This window comes from Elgaria multicarinata, chromosome 9 (assembly GCF_023053635.1).
Source record: "Elgaria multicarinata webbii isolate HBS135686 ecotype San Diego chromosome 9, rElgMul1.1.pri, whole genome shotgun sequence".
NCBI lineage: Eukaryota > Metazoa > Chordata > Lepidosauria > Squamata > Anguidae > Elgaria > Elgaria multicarinata.
The window spans coordinates 43,294,201-43,321,505 of NC_086179.1; the positions used below are offsets into that span (position 1 = coordinate 43,294,201).

Consider the following 27,305-nt stretch of genomic DNA (forward strand, 5'->3'; position numbering starts at 1 on the left):
TAAATGTTAAAATATTGAATTTCTGACATTTCATGGATGGAAATGGAGACATTTGTGTATTTGTACCATTCAGATCACTACCTGAGCATACACATGCCTCCCATGCACATTGCTAAAGGCTCTTCTCCCATCTTTTGACCTCTACGTTCTGTTCATTTTCTTTCACACAACAATGTAGCCTAAAACAAGGTATGTATTAGTAAACTGACCGTTACACTTTTCTAATAGAACGTTTTATTCCAGGGTAGATTTTGGCTGACTAACCTGAAAAATAGAAACAAGGAAGAGACAGTGTTTTACCATGGACAGATATATGAAAATAGGGACTGTCCCTAGTTGGAATGCATGAAATAAAAGCAGTTCAAAAATACATTTAAACATTGTATAAGTGTATAAGCCTATGAAAGCTTTTGATGAAATACATTAGTCTGTATTTAATGTTCCACAAGGCTCTTTCTGCTATTCTTATAAACCACAGATGGGGAACCTCCAGCCTGCTCACTTGGAAGTTCCCTGCCTGGCAGCTCCTTTCTCTGGCCCTGCCCCCTCTGCCACTGAGGGAAAAGCTCTTATCTTCAATCAACAGATGATCAGAGATAAGAGCTTTCCCCTGCCTAGCATGGAAAAGGCTCCCTTTCACAGTGCTTGTCAGGGGGGAACCCTTACCTCCAATCATCTGTTGACTGGAGATAAGAGCACTTCCCTGAGGGGCAGATCCACTGAAAGAAACTGGTGAGTGATTCAGTCCTTGTTGTGCTTACTTTTTAGTAGTAGACATGATGCTCATGCTTACTTTTGAGTAGAAATGCTGTTTGAAAGTACTGTTGAGTGATTCAGTCCTGCTTCCTTTTGAGCTGTGTCCTGCAGACTTTGTCCAGTTGCCTTCTGGGTAGACATGCAGAGGCTTGTCCTGCTTATTTGTGAGCAGACATGCTGCTCATGCTTTATTCTGAACACACTTGCTACTATAAATTGGCAACAATCGATGGGGAGAAGGTTTGTATTTTTCAGCCCCACCCACCACTGGAATGCAGCCACTGAAAGCGTCCCCAAAATGGAATCCAGCCCTCAAGCTTAGCTTTCCCATCCTTGTTATAAACCTTGCTAACTAAATATCCTATTTGCAGACCTTTACTGTTGCGTATTATGCTGTGTGTGTGTGTGTGTGTGTGTTCTGTGGTTCTGGGGAATCAGCCAGTTTTCTAATGACTTTGCCTCTGAACTAGAAAGCAAAGCAGCTCACTCAGTCTGTCGCTCACTCACTCCTTAGCTTAATTTTGCGACAATGTTCAAGCTTTGTTGATCTGACATACGTCAACAAGCAGTGAAGGCATGCCAAATTCAAGGGCATAAATCTTTGAGGAAGGAGGAAACTTGCCTGAAGGAAGAGTATTTAAATAACATCTTTTTTGCTGCTGGACAAAGAGGCTTCTCCATAGTCCAGGGTATAGTGTGTTTATTACTTTCCCCATGCAGTGCAGTAGAAGGCATATGATTAAAAAGCTAATTGAAATAAAGGTTTTGCTTTTAAATGTGCAGTTCTTGACGTTATCTACAAAGATTTCTAGCAAGGAAACACTGATCTTCTGTTCTCAAGATAGTTAAAACAAAGGAAATTTTAAAACAAAGAAATATTTTTTTACTTAATAAAACATTAATCAAGCATACAGAAATACATTAAGAAAACGCTTTATATCATAATTAAAATATTATAACCCACCCTAAGCCTGCAGGATGAGGTGGGTCAAAAGTGTGTGTGGTTATTTTTAATTAAAAGTATGTCAAGGCTTTCTTTATCTAGGGTTGTCAGCTCTTTACCTAACAATGGCTCAGTGCCTTCAACAGTTGCATAGTAAGCAAAATTCAACAGATGCAGATCACTTGTCACTGTGGCTTCTTGCCAGGAAATACTATGCTTGTTGAATTTCTGCCTGTCACATAGATACTGAACGGCATAACCCCTCTTTTTTTCTTTAGTATAACAGAAGAGTGATACAATCTCCACAGGTGTAGATGCCTTTAGTGCTACTCTTTTTTCTTTTTTTAAAGAGATGTGGTTTTGATATAGGCAATTACCTATAGGGCAGATAAACCTATCACAGCTCAGCACACATTCAGTATTTCTATCAGCTTTAAAAAAATATTTTAAACTTTTCTGGCTATATTTTTTTAAATTTAAATAATAGCAAAATACTACATAAATAAAAGTGTATTATAACACCACACTTCTTAATAGGAAAAAAAATCCCCCTTTCCAGTTGCTTTCTTTTTCCGATTGCTGAAACGGCAGTGACTGGAAAAGGAATTTTGCTGATCATTATAAATATCATTATAGGGGTACAGTGCTATAGCACTTTCATTTAAGTGATAATTAACTATTTTACTTTTAAAAATGAGTGATAAAAATGGTGCCCACTGCAAAAGCTATAGTGAATAAGTGCTGAATTCTGATAGGTTCAGCTACGTGGTAAGTCACTACATACGTCAAATGCCACAAGCCTTAAAAAGACAGAAGCATAGTGCTAAGAAAATTGTAGTGGACAGAACATAGTGGCATATACAGACGAAAAAAGCACAATATCCTTTAATAGAGTAGAAAGTCAGTTTCAATTCCACTTATAACTTACACTGGAATCAATGATTTATTAATGCTAGGAACTGCTGTTGTGATGCGCACTAGGTAAGCGTTGAGAACAAATGGGGTCTGAACAAAGGTGGATCCCCTGAATAAAAGTCAATTTACCTCTTGAAATATTTGCTTTATAAATGTTACCAAAGAGGAAGCATTGCCGGGACACAAGTGGCAGCTTTCTCAATGGTCCTTTTTGTGAACTTTTACTGAGCAAAGACCTGCCATAATAGACTGAAATTACCCATTTATATGCCACCACCTACTAGTGAATGTAATATTTTCTCTGTAAATATTCTGTAGGTCTTATGAGTTCTTATCTCTGTAATTTTTGACATCACACAAGATGAGAGCTGAAGTGTATAATGTGACTATATAAATACAGATGCCATTAACATGTTTCATTGCAAAAGTAGCGGCATCTGTTATTCAGAATCCACTTCATCTGATAGCCACGCAAAGATACTGTATAGTGGAAGAGGACTCTGAGCAGTAGTATTCCACTTAATCTTAATAAACTTCCTGTGTCCTGTTAATCATTTACAGTTTCTGCCAAGATGTCTCTTTTTGCAAAAGGCATGCTATATGCAAGTTTGTATTTTCATTTCATTTAATATTTAAAGGAACATGTTCTAAGAAAGCAAAACAAATCTTTGACATTTGCAACAATAATATTTGTATTACTAGTATAAAGCCTATGTCACCACAGGCACTAATACTCTTTCTCCTTTCCAGCTTTTTGGCCCAACAGTCCCCTCACCATAGAAGGGCGCATAAATAATGTAAATGTAGCTCATGCATAGTGAATCCCCCCTCCAAAAATTTCATGCAGCACAGCCCCGCCCTGTCCCTCAGCACCCTGATAGGCTACCTCTATCCCCTTTCCTCTCCCTGCTGGCAGCAACAGCCTAACCATGCAGCTACACCCAGAGCCTGCCGTCATGCCATACTGATTGGCCGAACAGGGTTGTCTGTCATGCCACTGGTGGAGGACATTAATTGGTATTTTTGAACTTTCAGAATTATCTGTATGTCTACACTGCTTAAGCTTCAGTTTAAAACAGGAATGAGCAAAATTGGTCTGGCAGCTCTCGAGTAATAAGCCTTACACTACTGTATTCTTATATAAGACTATTGCACCATTGTTGCAACATGTGCTGCTTGGAGGTCCCTGGACTTCAGCTGCTTGGTCACTGTGTGAACAGAGTGCTCATCTAGATGGACCTTGGTCTGATTCAGCATGAGACTTCTTAATAATAATATTAACAAAAACATTAATTACTTTGTGGGAACTATTTACAGTTATTTTATTACTATTTTTCTAATGTTACCATAATATTTAGGGCAGATCTGCTGTAAAGCAAGCAATACAAGGAATTTTAATTGTTGAGGTCCATGTAAATGTTCATTGTTCACCTTGATGTACAGTATATGCACACGCACACACATGTACAGACACATAAATGCACTGTCCTTTAAAATCAGCTGTTTGGTTTTGTATTTCCCATGTTTTGGAGATATTGTCAGTTTGGGGCTTGCAAGGCTGTGTTTTCTATAATAACTCCACTTTTACGTAATTCTATGCCAAGAGACCCAGTTAGTGCTTTTTCTGTATTTACTTAGGAAAGTAGTTAAGACTAGTTTTGTTTAGCATTTGGGAGGTTGCAGGGATGGCTTCTTAATGATTGGCAAAAGATTTAATTGTTTTAGGTTAATTTTGGTTACTTACATTTTTAAAAGTTGTATTTTATGCTGTTGAGATACTAATTTTTAATGTTTTAGCTTTTTTGTAACTTACCTTAAATCCTCATATGAAAGGTGGGATATAAATCATACGAATAGTCTAAATGGAACTGCCCACAAGTGCTCCTCAAATGCATCAAGTTCCTAATTAGTTTTAGGCTAGTGCGAAGCTATATGGCAGATACCTATCTTCTTTTACATTGTAAAACACCGTGCATATTTATGGTGCTGTGCAAATGTATAACAATAATAATCTGAGCATAATAGTGCTAAATGTCTCAAATTAGAGTTATTGGAGCTCATGTTTATGTGGAAGATATGCTATTTGATTTCGGAATCTGCTCCCTAATCCCAGATGTGAAAGGATTTCTCAGTGATGTGGGAAATGCACTCTACACATGCTCAGAGAAAGTACTTTTGTTGCAACTTTTTATGCTCAGCATTCTGCACATAGGGTGGCAAATTTGGCAGTCAGAAACATGGCCTTGCTTTCCCTCTTTTTGTTTTACCTAAAATCTATGGGGAAGTAGTATCAAAGGCAAATGCTTCCTTTCCATGTGGCTAGATGGCCCCTATGTGGTTATATACGCACCAATTTGATGCTGTGATCAGAGCTTCAGACCTGCTGATTATCCTGTTGTTTTTGTTGTTAAATCATACATTATATTTGGCTCAAAATATTAAGTATGACTTCTATGCCACAACCATTGAAACGAATAGGTATTCTGCAGTAGATGGTTTACACTACTCTGTATTAGGTATTAAAAGTTTTCGAGGGCAGAAAATGTTCAAGGTAAGGAAATTGGTACGGTCAGGGAAGTCTTTCCCACGATCATGCTTTAATGAATGAGCTATTGTTATGATGATAAGTGGAGATCAATAACATATATAGGAACCATGATAAGAGCATTCAGGAACGAAGTAGATATGGCATTCACAAGATATGAAGAAACAACCTCATTTCTCCCTAGATATTGGGATAGTGTTATGGTTACGCAGTGGAGAGGGAGAAGACACTCTGCATGAGCTGAGTTTATTACAGGGAACACGGCAGTGTTCCCTGTGTTAAGGATGCTCAGTAAAAAAAGCATTCCACCATGTTAAAAGGAGTTATTGGGGGGTGGGTCATTCTAGCATCCTAAAATGAAAAATATTTCACCAATCTTTCTGAAACGGAGTACTGCCAGAAAGAAATGCTGGTTTTACATACCCTGCACATTTCAAGAAGATTGGTGAAATATTGAGGGCAGGATGTCACTTTAAATGACAAAAAGGGGAAGCATCCCTGTTCCAAACCGGCACAGAAATGCTTCCGGGTTGGCGACCATTTTTTTGCACACTTAAAGCTCTGAATTGGGAGCCTAACGATGCAGTCCAGTTGTAGGATTGCGTTGCCCTATCCTCCCCATTGATGGAATGGCCTTTCTTTTTTCAAAAGACCATTCCATCAATTTTTAATTCTTTTTTAAAAAATCCCTATGTTTCCCTATGGGGAATCTGATAACGCAATGCATGCGCCTCAGATTCCCCGGAGGGAGTGGGGGAGAAGCAGGGAGAGTGCGGCCTGCGCTCATCCCCGAGAGATCAGGTAAGTGGGGGGGGGCTTGCCTGGAGCTGCCACTGCAGTTCGTGCAGTAAGGGGGGCTTACCTGCTCCGGCGGCAGCAGGCCCGGGTTTGAATTGAGCCCTCAGCTCCACCCGGAAGCAAGGCCGCTGGTGTGGCCTTGCTTCCAGTGGGGCCAGGGTGCTCAGTTCAACCCCTGGCCCGCCGTCGAAGGAGCAGGTAAGTGAAGTTGGGGGGCTTGCCTGAAGCCGCCGCCACCGCAGTTCGTGCGGCAGCGGCGGCGGGCCTAGGAGGGACCAAGGCGCTCAGTTCAAGCCCGGGCCCAGCGACGACGGAGCAGGTAAGTGGGGTGGGGTGGGGGCTTGCCTGGAGCCACCGCCCCACATTCCCCATCCTGCTGTCCCAGAATTCCTGACCATGGGACATACTGACTTGGAATGATGGGAGTTGTAGTCCAACACCTTTGGAGGGCACCAGGTTAGGGAAGGGCTGCTTTAAACAAAAAAAGAAGTAGGTGGCTCTAAGTTGTTCGTCATCAGTTTTCCACAACCCCACAGTCACCTCTGCATATCCTATTCTCCATCCTGTCTTCATGGTTTATCTACTTTGGGAGAATGAGAATTTCACTGGTACTTTCTGCCTCCTTAGGGAGGATGTGGCATTAAGGTTTGTGAGCCTTAACTCCCAATTTCACCGCTTTTTGGTGCTTGGTGGAAAAGCGTACATCCTTAACGTTGTTTTGTAAACCATAGGTTTTTTGTTTATTGAATTACTATTTTAGACATTCTAGAGTTGTGCCCTGGCACTGAACACAGGTTCCAGGGCTGAACCTAGTCCCATTTAAGCCTGGCAGAAGCCAATGCACTGAAGGCACTGAAAGGGAAACATGGGAATCATCTACCTTAAGAGCTAACAAAGTAAAACAGGTTGTGCACAGAAATGTATGATTCTTGGCCTGACCTGTCATGTGTGTACAGAAGTATGAGGCAGAACCTCCTTTGAAGTAGAGTTGCTTGGCTGGGACAGGTCCCACAAGATCTTCCCACTGTGAAGGGTAAGCTGTATATTTCACTTTTAAACATTTAAACAGGCTGGTTCTTAATACATATATTTTTATTGTTCCCAGTTCAGTGTCTTGGATTAAAGTTGAAAGCAGCAGCCACTGCTGGAGCTTTTATATTATGGAAATTCTCCCCTTGGGCACACATGTTTTACCCCCTCTCCAATTACAATTTCTACAAATCAATGCAATCGCCAGCTGCAAATTTCCATAACAGTTACCCAGGGAGTGATTGCTTTTAACTTTTACATCCCACTATAAATAGAGCTTAGTTGGCCCAATAAAATCTCCTGTTTGTGCTTTTCATATAAGAATAATAAAGGTTTAAAGCTCATTGCCATCGTGGGTACTTTCTATAGGAAAATTGTGCAATTATTGGCTAGAGCTGGATGCAGAGAAAAGAGGCATGTGTGTGGCTGTGACAAGTAGGTGGTCTTCAAGGTGGGAGCACTGAGAACATTTTGTAAATTTCTGCTAGATTATTCAAAAATTCAGGTCAGAAGTAAACTATGTTCCCTGAGCATGTACAAAATAGGGGAAAAAGACCCAGGAAACTAGAGTGGAAAGGAAAACAGAGCAAAAAAAAAAAAAAAATGACCATAGTCAGTTTTAATATTCATTTCAAAATGAACAGTCATATGCATATGAGCCATAGCCAGACGGGTGCCCTAGTGGGATCACAGAAGAAAAAAATGTGTTACTATAGATAATTGGCTCCCAAATCTTGAACCAAAAAACTTTTGTTGTTGTTGTAGGCCCTCCTTTTGTTCCCACTGCTTGACCTGGACATTCCTAACTCATTAATCAGTTGCGCGGCACTGTCCTCAGAAAGCAATGCAAGAACAGTCAAGAGGTGTATGAACATAATTGTACACATTTTAGATTCTCTGGACTATGAAACTATAAAATGCAACATGCAAGATACTAGCTAATTTATTTGCATTCTTCATTCTGGAATTTTGGAAATCCCGAGCAAAGCTACAGTTCTTATTCTCCTCTAATTGGAAAAGGCATTTCTGTACATGAGATAAGCTACTAATTCTTCTTTACTGCCCCCAAATTCCAGTACCACAAACATTCAAAAGATCAAAATATAAAATATATAGAGTCACAGAATAGTTGTATACTTTAATGGAGGTTGCTTCTGAAATGTTAGGTTTTCATGGCTCAAGTAGACTGGTATTCCTGCTTGCCAATATACAGAGCACCCAGTTAGAAGACATGTTACAAAATGATACCTGCTTTACTGCTGCTTTTCAGTTAGCAGCAAGTGGTCAGTGTTTGGTCTCCAATTCTCTTCTCTCCCACTAGCAGTATTTAACAGCTGAATATATTTTACTGGAAGTGCTTTCAGTAGGAGGGATCCTAGCGCTACCAGTTAGAAGGCATTGTGCAGATATTCTTTTTCTCCTTAATGGAGATTCTGTGATAAGAAAAAAGATGGAAAACACTGGAGAGTTGTGAGTGAAAGACATTGCCATGTGCCCGCCTTACTCTGCCTTACCATCTGTCCTCAGTAAGGGCCCACAAAAGATGGTATCTGTTTTGTCATCTACCATCTTGTAAAATGTCTGGGAGGCATCACATGTGCTGTTAGTGCAAAACAGAAAGCAAAAGAAAGACAATGTATATGCAGATTGGTTTGTTTGTTTGTTTGTTTGTTTCAATATACGAATACAGGAACTGCAGGTACAGGTTTTAGCATTCTTTGCATTAATAGCCCATAACGAGAACACAGGAGAATCCAGACATGGCTTTTATATGGAGGTGGATAGGCTCTTTTAAAGAGCTTCCTTAAAACTCCGTAAAAAATAGGTAAGTGTGTTTATCAAACAGTTCAACACATGGATAAGGACAACCTTCAGGCTCAATTCCAGTTTCCAACTGAGTATATTCTTTATTAAAGAACCAAGCAGAAAGAAGTTGGTTGCTTTTAAAATAAAACAAAACATCAAATTAGCCAGCTAAAACTTACTTATCAGAATCCAAAGAGTATCTCTCCAAAGGAGGTTGCAGGTGGAGGCACATTCAAGTCTTGACTCTTTGCCAGTCATCCAAAGTCAAAGAAAAGATTTCACAAACAAAAGTATTTCTATGGATACCAGAGAGGGAAATTCAAACTGACCGATCAATAGCCTGAGAGGACCTGATCATACATCCTCTAGCCATGATGGGGAATGTGTGACCCTTCTAGATGTTGCTGGACTGCAACTCCCATAGTCCCTAACCACTGACTATGGTGGCTAGGGCTGATGGGGAGTTGCAATCCAATAACAACTGGAGGGCCATACATTCCCCTGTTCCTGGTGATGTATGTATTTTGGAAAGGGATGAGTCATGGGGGGGTCAAGAGGGAGAGGGAGCCTTGAATGTGTAATAATGCAGATTTGGGTACCTAATGATTCCTGGGCATCTCTGTGTCCTGAGCAGCAAAGCTTGAAAGTAGGGTGGGAAACATTCACCCTGCAGGCTACATTCAGCCCCCAGTGCAGCCCACACTGATCCCTAAAATTCATGGTGGCAGCAAAAAAAACCTTGTCATTTTACCACTATGGAACAGTAAATCAGTTATATTTAGGTTGTTCTAAAGCTAAATTTGACTTGTTAAAAAGATCAAACTTACCTTGAGAACTGCTCCATAGGCCTTTGCCAACAAATTTTTGCAGCAACCTATGGAGTGCGGCCTGGGTGTGTGTGAAAATGGCCCCTGGGTCCTCTGCAATTGCCTATCCCTGCCTTAGACTAAACACGTAAAATAACTATAAATAATGTTTTTAAAAAGATTCATTAACCAAACAAATGTAAAATCTCAGTTTACTACATGGTCAACAGCACTAAACAAATGTTGCAAATTATTTTGAATGCTAAGCAGCAAAAGCATTGGAAAGCGCTTTTTAGCCTTTAACTATAAATGCAGTAGTTGTGTCAAACAGTAACCCATGAGTTTGATTTAAAATCTACAGACAGTCTAGACTACTAAAGCAATTGGCATATCCAGTATGAATTATTTCATTCCTCAACATTTGTTCCTTGAAAATCTGATTTAAACAACAACCACCCAGAAAAAACGAAGAAATATAAAATACTATTTTTGTTTACTATAATCAAAGGAAGCTTGAGTTCTAGTTTTTCTTGAAAATTTCTCAGCCTGTATTTTCCATCATCCTCATGAAAAGGAAATGAATGCCTAGAACTTGGATGACATCCAAGCAATTTTTTTTTCATATCTGAAGGTATCTCATATTCACAAAGCTGCTAAAAAGTCATTGTAGTCAGGACTGTATGACACTTAAAATTGGATAAATAGCAAACCCTAGGGATGTACACAAGACCTGGTTCTGGGATTTCTTTGAGTTTCTGTCCATACTTGTCTGATACAAACTTTTTCCTGGATCAATATAAAAGGCTTGGTGTGTTACAGACAGGGAAATAAAAGACTTTTGAAATGTGTTACTAATTATTTCGATACCCCCATCAAAGGCTCAACACTTTTAGTCATGGCAAACACAATTCATGAGCTTTGTCCTCTTACTGCCTTCCCCAACCTAACTTTTTGCCTCCTCTCATTTTAACAGTCCTTTAAAAATGATTATTTTATTGCCAATCCATAGAACAGAAATTTAATTTCATAGAATACCCAGAGATATATTTTTTGTAAAAGTACACCCCCATTGCTTATGCATCCAAAGGTTTTTAATTTATTTTGCATTGGTAAAATCCATAGATATATTTAATGCCCTGCCTGCAGGCACTAAGACATCCAATTGTGGCTGTCTCTTCCACATTGGCCGCTGCCACATTTGGCATGTTGACAAGGTGCACAAAAGCTCATTGCTTCCATTCAGGTCAGAAATCTAAATGCTCTAAATCCTTTTCTGTTCCCTTACAACTCCTCCCCAGTCTGACTGCCCCCAGACTCTAAGTGAAGTTTGGCAGTTTTGGAACAGAGCCAGATCTTGGCCAAGAGAGCAGCCCAGCTAAAAATGTTAGGGATGAAAAAGTGGTTAGACATGATGATCCTGGCATCAACACCTCAAATCTGCAACAGCCACAGGACACAAAAGTGACAGTAAAGCGAGATGGTGGAAACAGAAACCAAAGTAACAAATTCATCAATTTTAATAAGAGGAAGAGCTTTTGGTAAAGGATTGTTACAGCTTTGTGATGTCACATCTCTTACTTTCAAAAGAGGGTATAAATAACAGGGCTCTCTCACCCCTCTGAAATATGTTCATGCATAATGAAAATAAGAAGCAAATCCTTTTGCTTAAGGTTTTAAATTAGATATGCTGGTCTCTTTATTAATGTATTACTTCTTTTGCGAAAATAAAGATGCGCTGGATTTAAACTTGCCTGGACTCATGCCATCTAACCCAGAAGCTCTGTTCCTCATGACCTTTGTGTTTTTCCACGAAAATCTTTTTGCTGATGTTTTTAATACTTGTAAGTGATACTACAAGTATCACCCCAGGGCTCACCTCTGGTAGCTACCATCCCCACTGTTTCTTTAGCATTTTTTTCTGCATTGTAGGAGGGAAAATGTGACTCAGCAATCAGCCAAGGTTTTGTTGCCCATGAATAATCCAGCAGCTAGCAAAGAATAGTTAATAAGATTTATTTAGGAAAATATAGCATTTCAAAATGTATAAAAAGGAAACATACAACTACATCCTATGAAGTTAGTACTCTAATTCCATATAAATGGTAACCTGGAATTAGGATTCAATGCTTACAACACTAATAGGCTATACAATAATTCAGTCATCATCATCATCATCATCACCATCCTTAATAACAGAGTGAGGCTATCTCATGTTGTCTCAAGCTCCACAAAGCTCGGAAATTGGAAGCTAAGGCTGATACCTTAACAGACATGCCCTGTGATCAGTAATGACATTACAACACTTGTCACAAGTTGAATTTGCTTACAACTTACCTTCCATGAACCTACACTTTTCCTTGTTCTTTCAGGTCCAAATCCAGTTGGGGAGTAGGGAGTGCCTCGGATCAACAAAGATGCCCTACAGTGTCTTGGTCCCATATTGCCTTATGAAGCATCTGAGCCTTACTGCATTGCTACCGGAATCCTCCTGTGAGTTGACCCATACCTGTTTGTTGTTTACAGCAGTAGCCGGCAGGATGGGTTAGACTTAACAAATCTAGTGCCCTCAAGATGTGTTGGACTGCAACATAGCAAGGCTTAGTTGCTTCATAAGGCAATACAAGACAAGTGGGTCATCTTGCATGTTTTGTATTTAAAAAAATCAGAGCTATTGCCATGATGATAGAATCTAGATATTCCTGACAAATTATTTAGACGTGTTCCAAGATCAGAGAGGTAGTTGAATGCTCCAAATCATAATTGGGAATAAAAGGAGCTGAATGACCAGATTTAGCCCCTACAATTAAATCTTTCCAGATTTTAAAGTAGTGCTAGTTGAAAAACTGAATATAGAATACATGCATATTCAGATGGATGTGACATGTCACTGGAGCGTCATTGTCTCTACCCTCACCCTGATGGCAAAAAGAACTGGTATATCTGAGCAGTCTTATATAGAATATGTCATATTTTCAGCTTTTAGGCTCAGCTACACAGCAATGCTCAGCAGAACAGTAGATGACAATTATATCTTTTTCCTAATATACAACCCTGTAGTTTTATGATCCAAAGAAAAATAAGAAAATAATAGTAAATGGCAACCTGCCAGATATGTATGTAGCAGATTCAAAACTAATAGAATGTTTGCCATCTCCACAGTCTCAAGGACAGGGCAGCACACAGCGGAAGTCTTATTACGCAGCATACTACTTGTTTCATTCACAGGCATTTCTGCAACAGCAGAAGCGATCCTTCTGCAGATTCTAAAATCCTCACCTTGTCAAATGAATCTCAGAGGTCACAGGCTTTTCAAGCTGCAGGAGACTATCTAGACCGTGCTGTAGTGCTGATAAGTGATGCCAGCAGCCTTCTCTGCCAGCATTTTTCAAGACTCCAGTTGGCATCCCTCTTTCTTATTCACTTACTCTGCTTTGTATATTATTTCCAGATTATATACCGAGCTCTATCACCACCTAATTCTGCTGATGACCCTTACAGCCCTGAAGCTCAGGCACAGTTGAAGATCACTAACCTTCGAGTGCAGCTGCTTAAAAGACAATCCTGCCCTTGCCACAGCAATGACCTGAATGCAAAACCTCCGCAGCTAACCTACTATGCAATCTATGATTTTATCGTAAAGGGGAGCTGCTTTTGTAATGGTCATGCAGATCACTGTGGGCCTATCAAAGGATTTAGACCTGTTAAAGCGGCAGGAGTCTTCCATGTGGTAAGTTTATGTTATATTGGCTTTGCCCAAAATCGCAAGTAGACAAGGTCAATCATTCAAAAATAAGATGCATTGTTGCGGCTGGTGGCAGTTTGATGGAGAATTAGTCCTCTGAACACAAGGGATGCAATCCAAATCAATCCTCTGAAGGTAAAGGATGTTCCAGAATAAAGGATGATCAATGTAAGGAATTTCTCACAAGAAGCATCTAGCATACCTAAATTAGGCAAGAAAGGTCTGGGCTACTTTAATTTTGATTTAGGCTGTGAATGGCCAGTTTGCCCATAATGATAACCCATAGGTTGTTTAAACCATGGATTGTTGGGGCTACATGGGAGCAAGCAACAGGCTGCCTCCCACACATTCACCACTTCTGCTTTGCATCTGCTTTCATCAACACACCAGGAATCCTCTGTTCCTGAGATATTTGATGTGATATGCAAACCCAGAACTCTGTGTTGTTGAGGAACAAGCAACCCAGAGTTTGAACCCATGTTTCCTTGGTGGGTTAAAACTTTAGGTTGTTTGTCTCTCAATGGTCAAGAGTTCCGGATTTGCACATTACGTTAAACCACCCAGTTGATGAAAGTGGATGCAAAGCAAAAATGGCGAATGCACGGGAGGCAGCATGTTCATTGCTCCGCCGTGGCCCTGCCAATTCGTGGCTTAAACAATCCATGAATTACTGTTATGTATGAAACAGGTCAATATCTATATTATCAAACTTACGGTGGTTGTTCACAATGTCAAAACAAGCTTATAAGGATAATATGATTTTAACAGGAGATTTTGGCTGCCTACTACACGTACCAGGAACAGCTGGTTTCCATACATTGCCTTTACATGTCTTGATTATGCATGTGAAGTATACCACCCATCCCACAAGTTCTAACTTCAGAGGGACAAAGAACCTGAGATAGACCTTGTGAAAAAAAGGGAAGAAGTTGCAGGATTTAGCAGAGGTGAAGCCTTTAGTTTACATCTATGAAACCCTGGGGTGTGCATGTATGCAGTTTGGACCAGGAAAACAGTAGACAAGTAAAGGCTTGAATACCTCCTCATTTCTGCACTCCCAATTGCTCTCACTTGGAGTACTTTTCCTGAACTATGCTGGCTGCTGGTTCAGCATGCTGGCTACATGCTGTATTTCCATGTAAATAGAGATGCTTACGAATTTTGTTCAGTTTACATTTTTAAACAAATGGACCTGATTTGCACTTCACAGACTAATATGCAGATCAAAATTTCACACTTCTCTGAATTTTGCCCTATAATTCTCAGCTCAAAAACTTACCAAATGTATATAAAATACATATTTTATGTACATTGATGGTGCTATATAAATAAATAATAATAATAATAATAATATTGACTAGATTGTGGATAAATACAAATATAACAGTGGAACGCTTTACAAGTCTACTCAAAAGTAAGTCCCATTGAGTTCAATAGGTTTTCATTTCACGTATATCAATATTGATCAGGTGCTATTATGCTCCTGCTTGTAAGGCACACTTTTCTTATCAAGTGCTTGTTTGAAATCCCTATCTGTAGTAAAATAGGATTGAATTGAAGGAACCAAGATTAAGAGTGATTCCCTTAAACATTGCCTATAGGTCCTATTGCATAAGTTCTTCATGATTCATGACCAATGCAATGTGAAGAAGTTCCACTTTCCTTTTACATCAATAGTATGACCAATTCAGCTATTCTGAATATTGGCATATAGAGATGTTTAGTATTAAAAAGAACTATGAAGGACTGATAGATGCTCTACTTTAAACGACTAGGGATAAAAGGCAGAAATCTATAAAATGAAATTCTATTGCCAATTCTAGGCTGAAAAACACCTAATCTTTGTTAAATTATACCTCCCAACATAAAATTAACCTCATTACAGATGTGGAAAAGAAGACATATGAAAACTTGCAAAGATTTAATGTGTAAATTGTAAAACAGTAACTTTCACAAAATGTTTCCTTGGTGGGAAACATTTCCTTGGTGGGAAACATTAGCTACACAGGGTAGACTGTTGCAGCCAATAATGACATTCAACATTGAATTTTAAAATAAATTGTCACCATTTATGTGTCCCATATATGCTTGCTCTGCAAGAGTTGTAGCGCAATGATAGCAATAAGCAAGAAGAACAGACTGGAGTAAAGACTAAACAGTCTAGTAGATCAAGGTCCATGAAATACAATTTAGGATTTCTGGAAGCTTGTTGACTGTAGCCTGGGTACTGCTCAAGAAATATTACTGATCAGGCATGGAGAAAGGAAGCTTACCGTGCAATTCTGTATATGTCTGCTCACAAGTAATTCTCACAGAATTTAATGGGACTTACTCCTGCAGCCTTAGACTGCAATCCTATACCCACTTCAATAGTAGTAAGTTCCACTGAACTCAATGGGATTTATTTCTGAGTAGACATGTATAAGATTGCAACGACCCATTTATATAGTGGTAGTTGTGTGTTGTCTAGTCTCTGTAGAAACATGTAACAAGAAGCATCCCTTCTACTAAAGCACATTCACTCAAAATATGCAATACAGTATTTGGATTACAGATATGTAGAGAAAAGACCAAAGCATTACAAATAATAAAATGCAGGAGAAATGGTTTCTCCTGTGTTTTATTTCCACACTCTCACTGATAATTTTATCTATATGATACTGATGACAGGAAAGTTAACTAATCCAATTAAATTCAACTTTTGCTCCAAAATAGCATATAATGTGTAGAATAGGTTCAGCATATGAACATATTTTAATTAATGCTGTTTTGGTAAAATGCAAAACAGAAAACCCACAAACTTTTCTTTTGTTTTGCCTCATTGTTGTAAATGTTTACATGCTGTAGAATTTCACCATTCATTCTGTTGAAAAGAGCTAGATATAAAAGTTACAATTTAAAAACCATTTCCTAAAGACTGTTTCCCCTCCTGCCCTTTCAATATCATCCCTTATTTAGATTGTGAAGATTTATACTTTCTCAGCATATGTTCCTATAACATCTACTACAATAAAGCTGCAATTATTGTGTAGAACTCAAAACATTCTTCACTATAAATAGCAGTAATCAAAAAAAGTGGGTGGGGATAGGGAGCCTAGTCTATAAGCAACTAGTTTGTTCTCTATAGTACACGCAGGAACATAAGTCATGAAGGATTTTCTACAAAAACAGACAATTTGAAAAGAAGTAATTGAATATATTAATTCAGGAACAAAAAGGCAATGGAAGCAAACATGCCCTAGCAACTGTTTTCATGTGTGAAAATCAGTCACTCATTTATCTTACACAAGTCAACTTTGTAACACTGTTTGCCTTGTATAGCATAATGAGTGACATTACCAGAGAGCTGTCAAGCTAAGAAGGAAAGCAGTCTAATGACAGAATGAAAAATAGTGTGAAAAAAGAATTCTGGTTAAATTAACTTACTTGTGTCTTCACAAAACAGTGGAACATCCTGGGAAATGTGTCCTTTTAGTGTCCGTGTCCATTTGGCAACGCTTAAGTAATTTCAGGGTAAAGAGAAATTGCTGGAAAATGTTTTCACTCAGAAATGCACTGTGGATGTGAATCAAACCAGAGCCATGTATGTAAGCATTCAAGTGAAGAACTATGTCCTACTGCAGCAGCAGCTACTCCTTATTAATTCCACTACTCCAGCTTCAAAGTTTCTCCAAAAGCTCTTTTCTCATGGTTTGTAGCTGAGTGACATAAATTGTACACCCTGACATTCAGCTAGGCTGACTGTCCCATGCAGCCATATTATACGCTCAACAGCATTAATATATACAATAGATGGTTCATCAAACAGCCATCAGGTAGTTCTTTTTATTGGGAGTTAGAGCTAATAAAACAATGAAATAATTTTAGTCACATTATTTCCCAGGAGATTAAAATAAACACAAAAATTCAAGCCAAAATAATAAATATCTCATCATTTAGGAACATGCAAGCCCAGCATTCAACCTACAAAAATATTAACTAGGACTAATAAAATAGGACAAGTTTCTATTTACATATTTGAATTAAAGAATATGTATTCTAGTTTGGAGAAGATCATAATTCAAGAAGTCCCACGAAAATAATTTGTCAAAGTAAGCATGAAGAGTCTTGGAAAAGTAGTGTATGGCAAGGTGAGCACAGAACTTAGACAACTACTGCTAAAGCATGCCTTTTGGGATTTCCTTAGGCTTATATAATTCAAAGATGAAGTCAGGCATGTAGCCATATCGAATTTAAATAATATATTCTTTATAATTTAGGCACCGATGAGCTGAGTTACAGGAATTAAACGTTAATATTATTTTAGAAATTATTAATTGTGACAACACAAAGTGACTTGTTGATAGTAACAAATTCATAAAGACATTCTTGATTGAAGAACAATTTTTAGAAGACCTGAGCCACCCTCTCCTCCCTAGTTCATGACTTTTCCTAGTTATTGCCAGGGTTGAATTCTTCTTCTAATGAATGTGGAGAGAGCTTTCTCCATCTTTAGTCCCACATGAACATCTAGTCCTATTTGTACCCTTCAGCATCTTTCTCAATCATAGACTACTGCAGTCTCAGTGAACCTGTCTGGCTCCTTCTTGTCACTCCTCATTCATCACTTGCTTCTCCACAGTGCTTAGGCTGCAATCCTATACTTATCTGGGAGTAAGCTCCATTGAACTAATGGTAGTGGCTCAAAACACACCAGAGATGTATTTCCTTTTTAAAATATTTACAAGGAACCAGAATACTCCAGCTGTGATTATAAAGTCATAGAACTAGGAGGGATCAAATGGTCATCCATCTTCCAACTTCTCATAGATCCATTTATACTATATATCACAGAGAGAGGGTGTTTACAAATATCTTCAAGCAACTGAGCCAATTCAGATACAGAAGGGGAAGACAAAAACAACAACCCATTAGGATCATTGCCTATTGTGACCTCTGGGTGAAATTCATTCCATATCCTAAATATGGTGAACAGTCATATCCCAAAGGTTCAACATTCTAAGTGCATCACATGATATCTTCTCAGTAATTTAGATTGGGCAAATAAACTTTTTTTAAAAAAAACTGCATTGTAAACCTGAGAACAAAGTATACAAACAGCAAAATCACTCAGAAAATACTTCTGAAGAGTAGCCTGTTTAGAACTTTGAGAAGAGCCCCTTAATCTCTCCCACCCTCCCTCTCTGTTGTGATCTATGTTGGCTTTATGGCTGGTCACAATTTCTTGATAAGAGCAGTTTTAACCGGAGGTCAAGTGCAGATTAAGAAATTCAGTGCAGTTGTTTATATTTTTGCTATGTATGCCATAGTGATAGGCAAATGATAAGCTACCTCGTCTACACTGTTTACTCTTCCTGGCTGCCTCGTATTCTGGCAAGAAAACATTATTAATCTGCCACACTGAAATAATTCATTACAAATACAATTCAGTAGAGATGGGGATGAAATACTGTGATATGGATCCAAATTGTAAACTATTTGAACACAAAATGGAATTACTCATGAATAGGGCAAGTCAGGAATTTTATATTTCTTTTTCTATTTCCGATGTTTAGAAGTTTACACTAAGGCAAACTCCATGTTAGGCATAATTAGGAAAGGAATTGAGAATAAAACTGCCAATATCATACCACCCTTATATAAATCTATGGTGCAATCACACTTCAACAGAGTTATGGGCAGGATTTACACTACTGCTTATAACGGTTTATAATGGTTATGACAACTGTTCAGGCCCAGGACATATTACATATACTGTTTTCATAACGCTTTTAAAGTGTTATATCCTGCTTGGTGTAGATCGGGCCCTGGTCACTGCATCTAAAAAAAGATATTGTACAGCTGGAAAAAGTGGATTCAGAAGTGGACTAAGAAATGCTACATATATGGACTACACAATAACAGGCCATAGAGAGCCTTGCCATTATTGTTTATTTGTGGAAACAAATGCATAGTTGTTACAAGTTTGCTGTGAGGGAACGAGACTATTTTCTCTTCAGGAAGTGTTTCTGCTGCTCAAATAGCAGTACGCTGCTGCTTGGAAGATGCATTTACTTCTATCCAGAAATGCCCTGGCTATTGTAACTGCCATGTGGAAGATGGTTGCCCAACTGTGACCGGCCCCTGTGCATATAGTGTGTAAGGTGGTCAGCATGAACACAACTGGTATCTTCCTCCCCCCCTACTCTGCCCTGCCACAGTCCCCTGCTTTACCACTCAAGAAGGAGCATTTCCCCACTGTCTGTAAGTGGTGCAGGCTCCCCCTTTCCTCCCAGTTTCCCACAGCTGTGCATTCCCTTTCTTCTATGAAAGAGTACACCGCCCTTTAGGTTGTTTAAAAGCACGGTCAACTGTATCAACGCTATTCTAGTTTCTGTGAACCGCCCAGAGAGCTTCGGCTATTGGGCGGTATAAAAATGTAATAAATAAAATAAAATAAATATCAGGCTATGGAAGGGTTGATAAAATACAGTTGGGGAAATGCATTTATTGCCATCCAGATAAGCCCTCAGACATCCAATGGCAAAAGGGATTGTTTTGGTTACAATGGGCTCTAGGGAAGAACTGTCTCACCTAGATTAAGACAGACCATATGAAAACACTGTAGTAGTAGTAGGTAGATTTGCACCTTGAAATTTCTGGACATGCCTCTGCAGCTATAGTGCTCATAGTTTTTTCCCCACTGTTAGGTCCATGGAAGGTGCATGTGCAAGCACAACACTGCAGGAACTCATTGTGAACATTGTGCTCCTCTCTACAATGACCAGCCATGGAAAGCTGCAAATGGCCAAACAGGAGCCCCAAATGAATGCAGATGTAAGTACCAAATTCAAATTCATGGAAGTGCTTCTAGACAATTGCGGATAAATGGAATTCATCTCCTCACACATTCTCCTCTTATATTCCAAAAATGCAAATGACTCTGTGTGAAATAAATTAGCAAGACAAAGCTAATGTCACCATCCACATCATGTTTAAACATTGGTGACAGTTCAGTTTACAAAGACACATACATTTTACCAAGAAGGTAACTATTTGTTTGGCTTCCTTGTGGAATCCAAGATCGGCTATTCAAAATTTTATAGAACACCTAAATAAATTGTACCAGACATTAGTAACATTATTCAGTTTTCATTTGAAGAAAACACAGGAACAACAATAATTATACTGAGTCTAAATATATGACATAAAAGCAGACCCTCTGAAGTGGAACAGGATTGAGTCTTTAATAATTTTATCTGGCTTTCAGAATATTTGGTTAGATATTCCATTATTCTAACAAAAGTAACATATACTGCTTTTTGGAACAATTTGAGTTTTTAAGTTAGTTGCATCAGAGGAGCTAAACGCTATATAACAATTTACATATTTTAAAAACATCTACAGGCTAGCATGTGCATTTGGCTTCATTATTTACAGCTAGCATCCCATGTAGTCCCATCCCCATTACATTATTCTTTTAAAAACAGCAGCATCTTTAATTTGTCTTTTGGCTGTGTTTCAGCCTGTAAGTGCAATGGGCATTCTGACACTTGTCACTTTGACGTGGAAACGTGGCTGGCATCAGGGAACCAAAGCGGCGGAGTCTGTGATAATTGTCAACACAATACTGAAGGACAGCACTGCCAGCGTTGCAAACCAGGCTACTACCGAGACCTCAGAAGGCCTTTTTCTGCCCCAGATGCCTGTAAATGTAAGACAGTATCTTTATAGCCATATCACTTTGTCATCCATTCTTCTTTACCATTCATTACATTTACTTCATAATAGCAATGATACAGATGAAAGTAGCTGTAATAGTATTCATACGGTTTCCAACATTTGTTTGTTTTAAAGTCGCTGATAAAGAGTTTGATGTTTGCATGCGTACTAGGGCTTTTCATCCCATTTTGCTTCCAGCTCTTTCCCCTTCCAAACCCTTAAACACAAGAAGTTTGCATTTAGGAGAAGCTGAAAAAGGAACAGATTTTAAAAAATCTGTTTACTGTACAACTGTTGGACTAGAAGTGAGGAGATCTGGGTTCCCGTCCCCACTTAGCCATGTACCTAGTCAGTCATGAAGCTCACTGAGTGATCTTGGGCCACTAACTCTCTTTCAGTCTAAACTACTTCACAGGGTTGTTATGAGGGTAAAGGAGAAGAGAGAACCATGTATGCCTTGGAGGAAAGGTGTTATATGTTATATATTATTACTATTACTTGCATGAACATTTTGCTAGACTACACCCAAAGAATTTAAGTGAGAAACCTGTTTAAAAATAGTATTATTTATTTATTTAAAACATTTATATCCCACCCTATATCACTAAGATCTCAGGGCGGCGTACAGATAAAAACATACAGTATAAAACAATAAATATACACAGTTAAAAACAAATTAAACCATAATCCAAGTTAAAACAATATATAATTTAAAAGCAATAGATGCAGTTAAATGAAGTTTAATCTTTATTTTACAGAATTAGCTGTTTATAAGTATAACCAAAGTCACCAATGGACTTCTGAGAACCAAACTGAAAAGTTCAAAAATCTTAGCAAGATATGGACATGTGCAAATGGAATGATCAATGGGTATTATTATTTTTTAACTGGTGGTTATAAGTACTGGGGCAATCACATTTCTTCCCCTATTTTCATTTGATGGTGCTATATAAATAAATAAATAATAATAATAAAACAAACAAACAAACAAACAACAACAACCCCACACCCATGATATCTTTATGTGTTTATTTTAGAAAATGGAACACACTGTGTGCTTCAATAAATGTATGTAGGATTTCATCTGTTCAAAATGTCTTCTTTTAAAATTTTAAATGGCCAACCAAGTTGTAGAATTTCACATTTTTTAATTATTTTCCAAAAGTCAAGTAAACAATAAAAAAACACAATTCATAAATCAACCAGTGGGACTTACTCCCACACAAGTGGGTATAGGACAGCCACCTCAGAAAGTATTTGGTTCTTACAATCTATGTTCTTTTTTAAAAAAATAAATAAATAGAAAACTGTTTTAATGTCTGTTGAGATGATCTGAAAGGTAAGATACAACGTTCAGGTTATGGGGAAAATGATAGAGGTACACTAAGTCCTGACCTTCAGTTAGGGGGGGGGGCATAGTGGACACTTGAAGTTTAGGCGGGTGGAATGGCAGGCCCTTGGACAGCTCCAAGCAGACAACTTAATTCTACTAGGACCGGAGCTCAATTGAGGTCTTCTATTCCTCCTGGGCTAACTCTTCCTGAAAAATGGGGGAAGTTTAAGATGGTATCCCTCTGACCTGGAGCTGAGCACTTGGATGCCTCTCAGTCAGCTCCCACCTTGTACATGGCTTGCATTGGCACATGCATCCATTTGGGGATTTGTGGCTCAGCAAGCTCTTGGCTGACCAGCTCAGGGTTGGTGTCTGGGCCTGAGTCTGGGTTTAGCACCTCCATGGGTTAAACCAGTGGTCTTTCTGATCCAGCTGGTTCCTATCCCCACTGTGTCAAACTCCCAGCTCTGATCAAGGGCCCCCAATGAAGTCCACAAGCCTTGATGCCCTCTCCCCACCACGTTTAGTCAAATCATGTCCATCACAGCCTTCTAAAAACAGTAGCTAAGAGGCCATCACAAAAGGCAAGGGAGCTTTGCTGCTCCCCTGTAATTCAAACACTAGTAGGATAGAAAGTACCACAAAAATCTGAAGCTAGCCATCACCTCTCCTTCTTTAAAACCCACTTCTTCTGCAAAGCAGTTTTTTGGAGGTGGGGATCGAAGTTATAATAGACTCACTTTTTCAGTGCATTCAAACAGGAATTGGTCTTCCTGTCCTCATTACTCCTATCCAGTGCCTCCTAACTATCTTGATAGGCTTCTGCCTAAGGACAATAATGATTAAACAACAGTAGAGCAAGGAGGAATAGCATCTGCTCAGAGTGGTTGTTCCCCTCAACTTAAAAATGTAGAAAAATAAACGTTATGGGTAAATGGAGGATTGGACATTTTCACCCATTAGATTCTACCACCATCACCCACTCTCTTTTTCCTAACCAAGAACCAATGTTGACTACAGGAGATTATCACATTTGGACAGAGGATATTAACATTCAGCTCCCAGGCTAACATTCAGATCTCTGAATGTTTTTGTAAATTGACTCTGTCTCAGGGCCAGTTCACTCAAGAAACACACATCTTCTTAACTATGTTGAGTTAGGGATTCTTTGGAAACATATACTGAGTCAACTGGACAGCAGCATTTCCGTTGATTGTAGCAGCTGGGGAAAGTATTGCCATGAATTCGATTGTGGAAGTTATTGCCGTGCCAGACCAGTCCACAAAATACATTTTGCCATGGATTTTTGGGATTAAGTGTTTCTTTAAGAAAATTCTATATATCACTCCTAAAAGCATTCCATTGCCCACAACAAAGATTCTTCCTGAAAGTTTTTTATTCAGACTTTTCCTAATCAACTTACTTTTTCTGCACAATCTATTGATACAAAGGAAATTCTTCTCAGCTGCTGCCTCCAAGTCATAATGAGCTTCATTCCTGGGCAACCATCCCAGTTTCATCTTCAGCTGCTATCATCTGTACAAAGTCCATAGCAATGGAGTCAGAAGGACACATGATAGAGCCAACAGAGGAGACAGATATTTCCTGCGTGAAATTGTTCAGTCACAGCCTTTTCCCCGCTTGCATAAAGTGTGATGCCTTTTAGATATTCCAACTGAACAGAAAGTTTGTGCTTTGATTAAATCAAGTAGAGATTACAGTTTTAACAGGAAAAAACGCTCTTGTGTCATGCTTAGTTTGTGTTGATAATTTCATGTCTCATAACCTCTTATTCTTAAGGGGCAGAGGTAGACAATGGCACTGTGTAGCTATTACCAGCTCAAGCCAACACTGTTGCTCAACCACTGGGGAAAAGTGAAAATGAAAAAGCTCCAAGGTCAAAACAAACAAAAGAGCTGTTAAGCCACAATCCTTAGGCTACACTAAGCATACTCTTTAGTGAACAATGTGTAATATTTGCTCAAGAGTTGATATATATACTAGATAAAACAAGTCATTCTCTTATTTAACATGGTGAACTGTGGCAATCTGCTTGAAGGTTAGATTTTTCTCCCCCTCCTATTTTTTACAATGCTTATGAGTTTTTAAGATCTACTACAATGTAACTGGGGCTGATAAAATGGGTTCATAACTGTTTATAATTATTAAATTAAAAACACATATTGCATGTTTGTAGCATTGGGTGCTGGTATCCAAAGCTGAATTTGGTGTTCTAGTAATCAGATCAAATGCATTTATATTGTTTATTCCCTGCATTTTAAATTCAGAGACTCCTGAACACCAACAGCTTTATTTATTTATTTATTTATTTATTTATTACATTTCTATATCGCCCAATAGCCGGAGCTCTCTGGGCGGTTCACAGAAATTAAAACCATTCAAAGTATAAAACAACAGTATAAAACCATAATATAAAATACAATATAAAAGCTCAACTAGATAAAAACAGCAGCAATGCAAAATTACAAATTTAAAACCATGTTATTTAAAATTTATAGATTGTTAAAATGTTGGGAGAATAAAAAGGTCTTCTGAAGTTGGCTGAGAGTTCAGAACTGTTTATTCTACTATCTCAGTTACATTGACTCTGAGACATTTTGTTGGTTTCCTAAATAACTAAGGTTACAATCCTATGCATGAAAAAAGTTCTATAATTACCAGCACTCCTGGGAATCATAGGACTTTTTCCCATCTAAACAAGCATAGGATCTCACCCTAAATAGCTATTTTCTTTTTATCTCTCTCTTATGTATATGTTATATGTGAAACGCCCCCCCTTCACACACACACACACACACACACTGTCACATTAGCTGATGTGGCAACAGCAAAGAAGGCAACTCAAGCAAGCTTTTTATTCATATTTAATTAAGAAAGTGGAAGATTTTACCAAATACCTCAAAAACTGAAGAGACAGCCACACACTTACTTGGCAGAAATTATTGAAATGTTTAAACGTTTTTGTTCACATAATCAAGGTAGCTAAAATGTTTCCCCTGACCACTTCCAAGGAGTGGCACGGTGACTTTAATATAAGAAAACAGGTTAATGAGTATGGAAAACAACCCATAGGGCCAGAGCCAGCATCAAGGTTAGGCATGGCTGGGCACTTGTTCTGGGCCCACGCCAGAGCAGGGGCCCACTGACAAGACCCCTGGGAACTTGCTTCTCCTCTTCTTGATTGCAACCTGCTTGTTCACCTGTCTCTCATTCAGGCCCAGACAATAGCTGCAACTGCCTATTTGCTCATGCTCTTTGCCTGTTAAGCAAGCAAGGAGTAGCGATGATAAAAAAGGAGGGGCAATAGTAGCTGATGGCAATGGCAGTGAGAAGTTGGACTCGCTGAGGGAGGGGGCACGTTGAGGATGCCTTGCTGCAGGACCGTCAAACACTTGGAGCCAGGACTCCATAGGGCATTCTCATATATGAGGCTTAAATATGTGTCACTAACTAAAAGGTACATTTGTTGGAAAATTGGCTGTCTTCTAATTTTTATCCCAAAATAACAACATTTGCACATGGTCAAATAGCACAAGAGAGGCTCAAGGGCAACATGGGAAGAAAACCTTGTAAATATGTATTGCTAGGGCCAAACTAAAAATGACCGTGACAGATCCACCTACATTTAAAGCTGGGTCTGCCCCAGTCACATGGAGGTGTACAGTCCACCTACCCACCCACACCCACACATCTGCCTTGTATGCTGTTTTGCACAAGCTTTTTCCTCAAGTGCTTTTCTCCCATTCAAGCTCATTCTAATACTGGGGTTCAGTTGTGGAGAAAAGCACCTGAAGGGCAGCCTGCAAGGAGGTATCCCCATGGGTGGAGGATTTAGTACTCTCAACATCTGCTCCCCAAAACAGACCCTTATGTCTCCTCTTTTTATATGATTGGGGCAGACCCAGGCTTTTAAAAAAAGATCTGCCACCATCTCATTTATTTCGATCCTTTATTTAGAGTATTTCTATCACACTCTTCAACAGGATTCCCAGGATGGCTAAAGATAAAAATAAGGCTTACAAGTGGAAAAAAATAATAACTGTGGCATGGTGATGCTACACTCAGCTTTACTGTAAATATGTCCGATCAGATGAATGTTCAGTTAATCTTGAGGCAGTTTACTTCATCCTGCAGGCAGGAAATCACAGATTTGAATTTTCTTCTACATCAAAATATAAAAAATCTCTGTATGTCCCAAACTAGCAAATTAGAGAAAAAGGTCCTAATCATCTCCTTTTTAGAATTTTTCCTCTGTTCTGGGAGTGTTATAAGTAGTTAAATATTTAAAAATCAGCTGATCTTCCCTGAATGAATGAATATATTTTATTACGGTCATTGACCAATACCAACAATACATTTAACAAACACTCTATACAAAATACGTTAACACATTAAAACTACCAACAACTAGAGAGTCTGATTTTTGTGGTCCCTTTTTCAAGACACAAGAGGGGTGACTCGGCTATTTTCTGGTGGGAAACTTTTTTAATTCAGGGACAGCAGGGGAATTACCAGGATAAAAGGAGGCAATAGTGGCTTTCCCCACCTCTCCCTTCCTTAACCAAAAGCTTTCCTGGTGGAGCGGCAATCAGTACTTAAAAAGTATTCCCAAATGGGAATGATGTGATTGTAGTTTGGTTAAGAGTGCTTTTTGTTAAAGAAGGTAAAGTGGGGAAACACAATACTGCCATATCCCTCTGCAAGAAGCACAAAGTACACCCACACAAGTAATCCATTTTTGCCTACCTCCCAAAAATCTTTCTCCCCGTACCCTTTCACCTTACGTCCACTTGCCTGTGTTCACTCCAAAGGTATCTACTGAAAACATCAGCTCAACTGTAACACAAACCTTAATTTTTTTCTTTACTTCTTAACACTTCTCCAGCTTCTTCTCCAGCTGGGTTCTTGCA

The 27,305-nt window shown here is 38.8% G+C and overlaps 2 protein-coding genes across 2 annotated transcripts in view; one reads left to right on the forward strand and one right to left on the reverse strand.

Annotated features, from left to right (window-relative positions):
- Positions 1-27,305, reverse strand: part of ELK3 (ETS transcription factor ELK3) — a 409,974-nt gene that overhangs the window by 213,353 nt on the left and 169,316 nt on the right. The window lies entirely within an intron of this gene.
- Positions 1-27,305, forward strand: part of NTN4 (netrin 4) — a 46,848-nt gene that overhangs the window by 7,317 nt on the left and 12,226 nt on the right. The window contains exons 2-4 of the mRNA XM_063133769.1: positions 13,047-13,325; positions 20,030-20,156; positions 20,845-21,033. Of these exons, the coding sequence (XP_062989839.1) occupies positions 13,047-13,325; positions 20,030-20,156; positions 20,845-21,033 (595 nt within the window). The remainder of the gene's footprint in view (positions 1-13,046; positions 13,326-20,029; positions 20,157-20,844; positions 21,034-27,305) is intronic.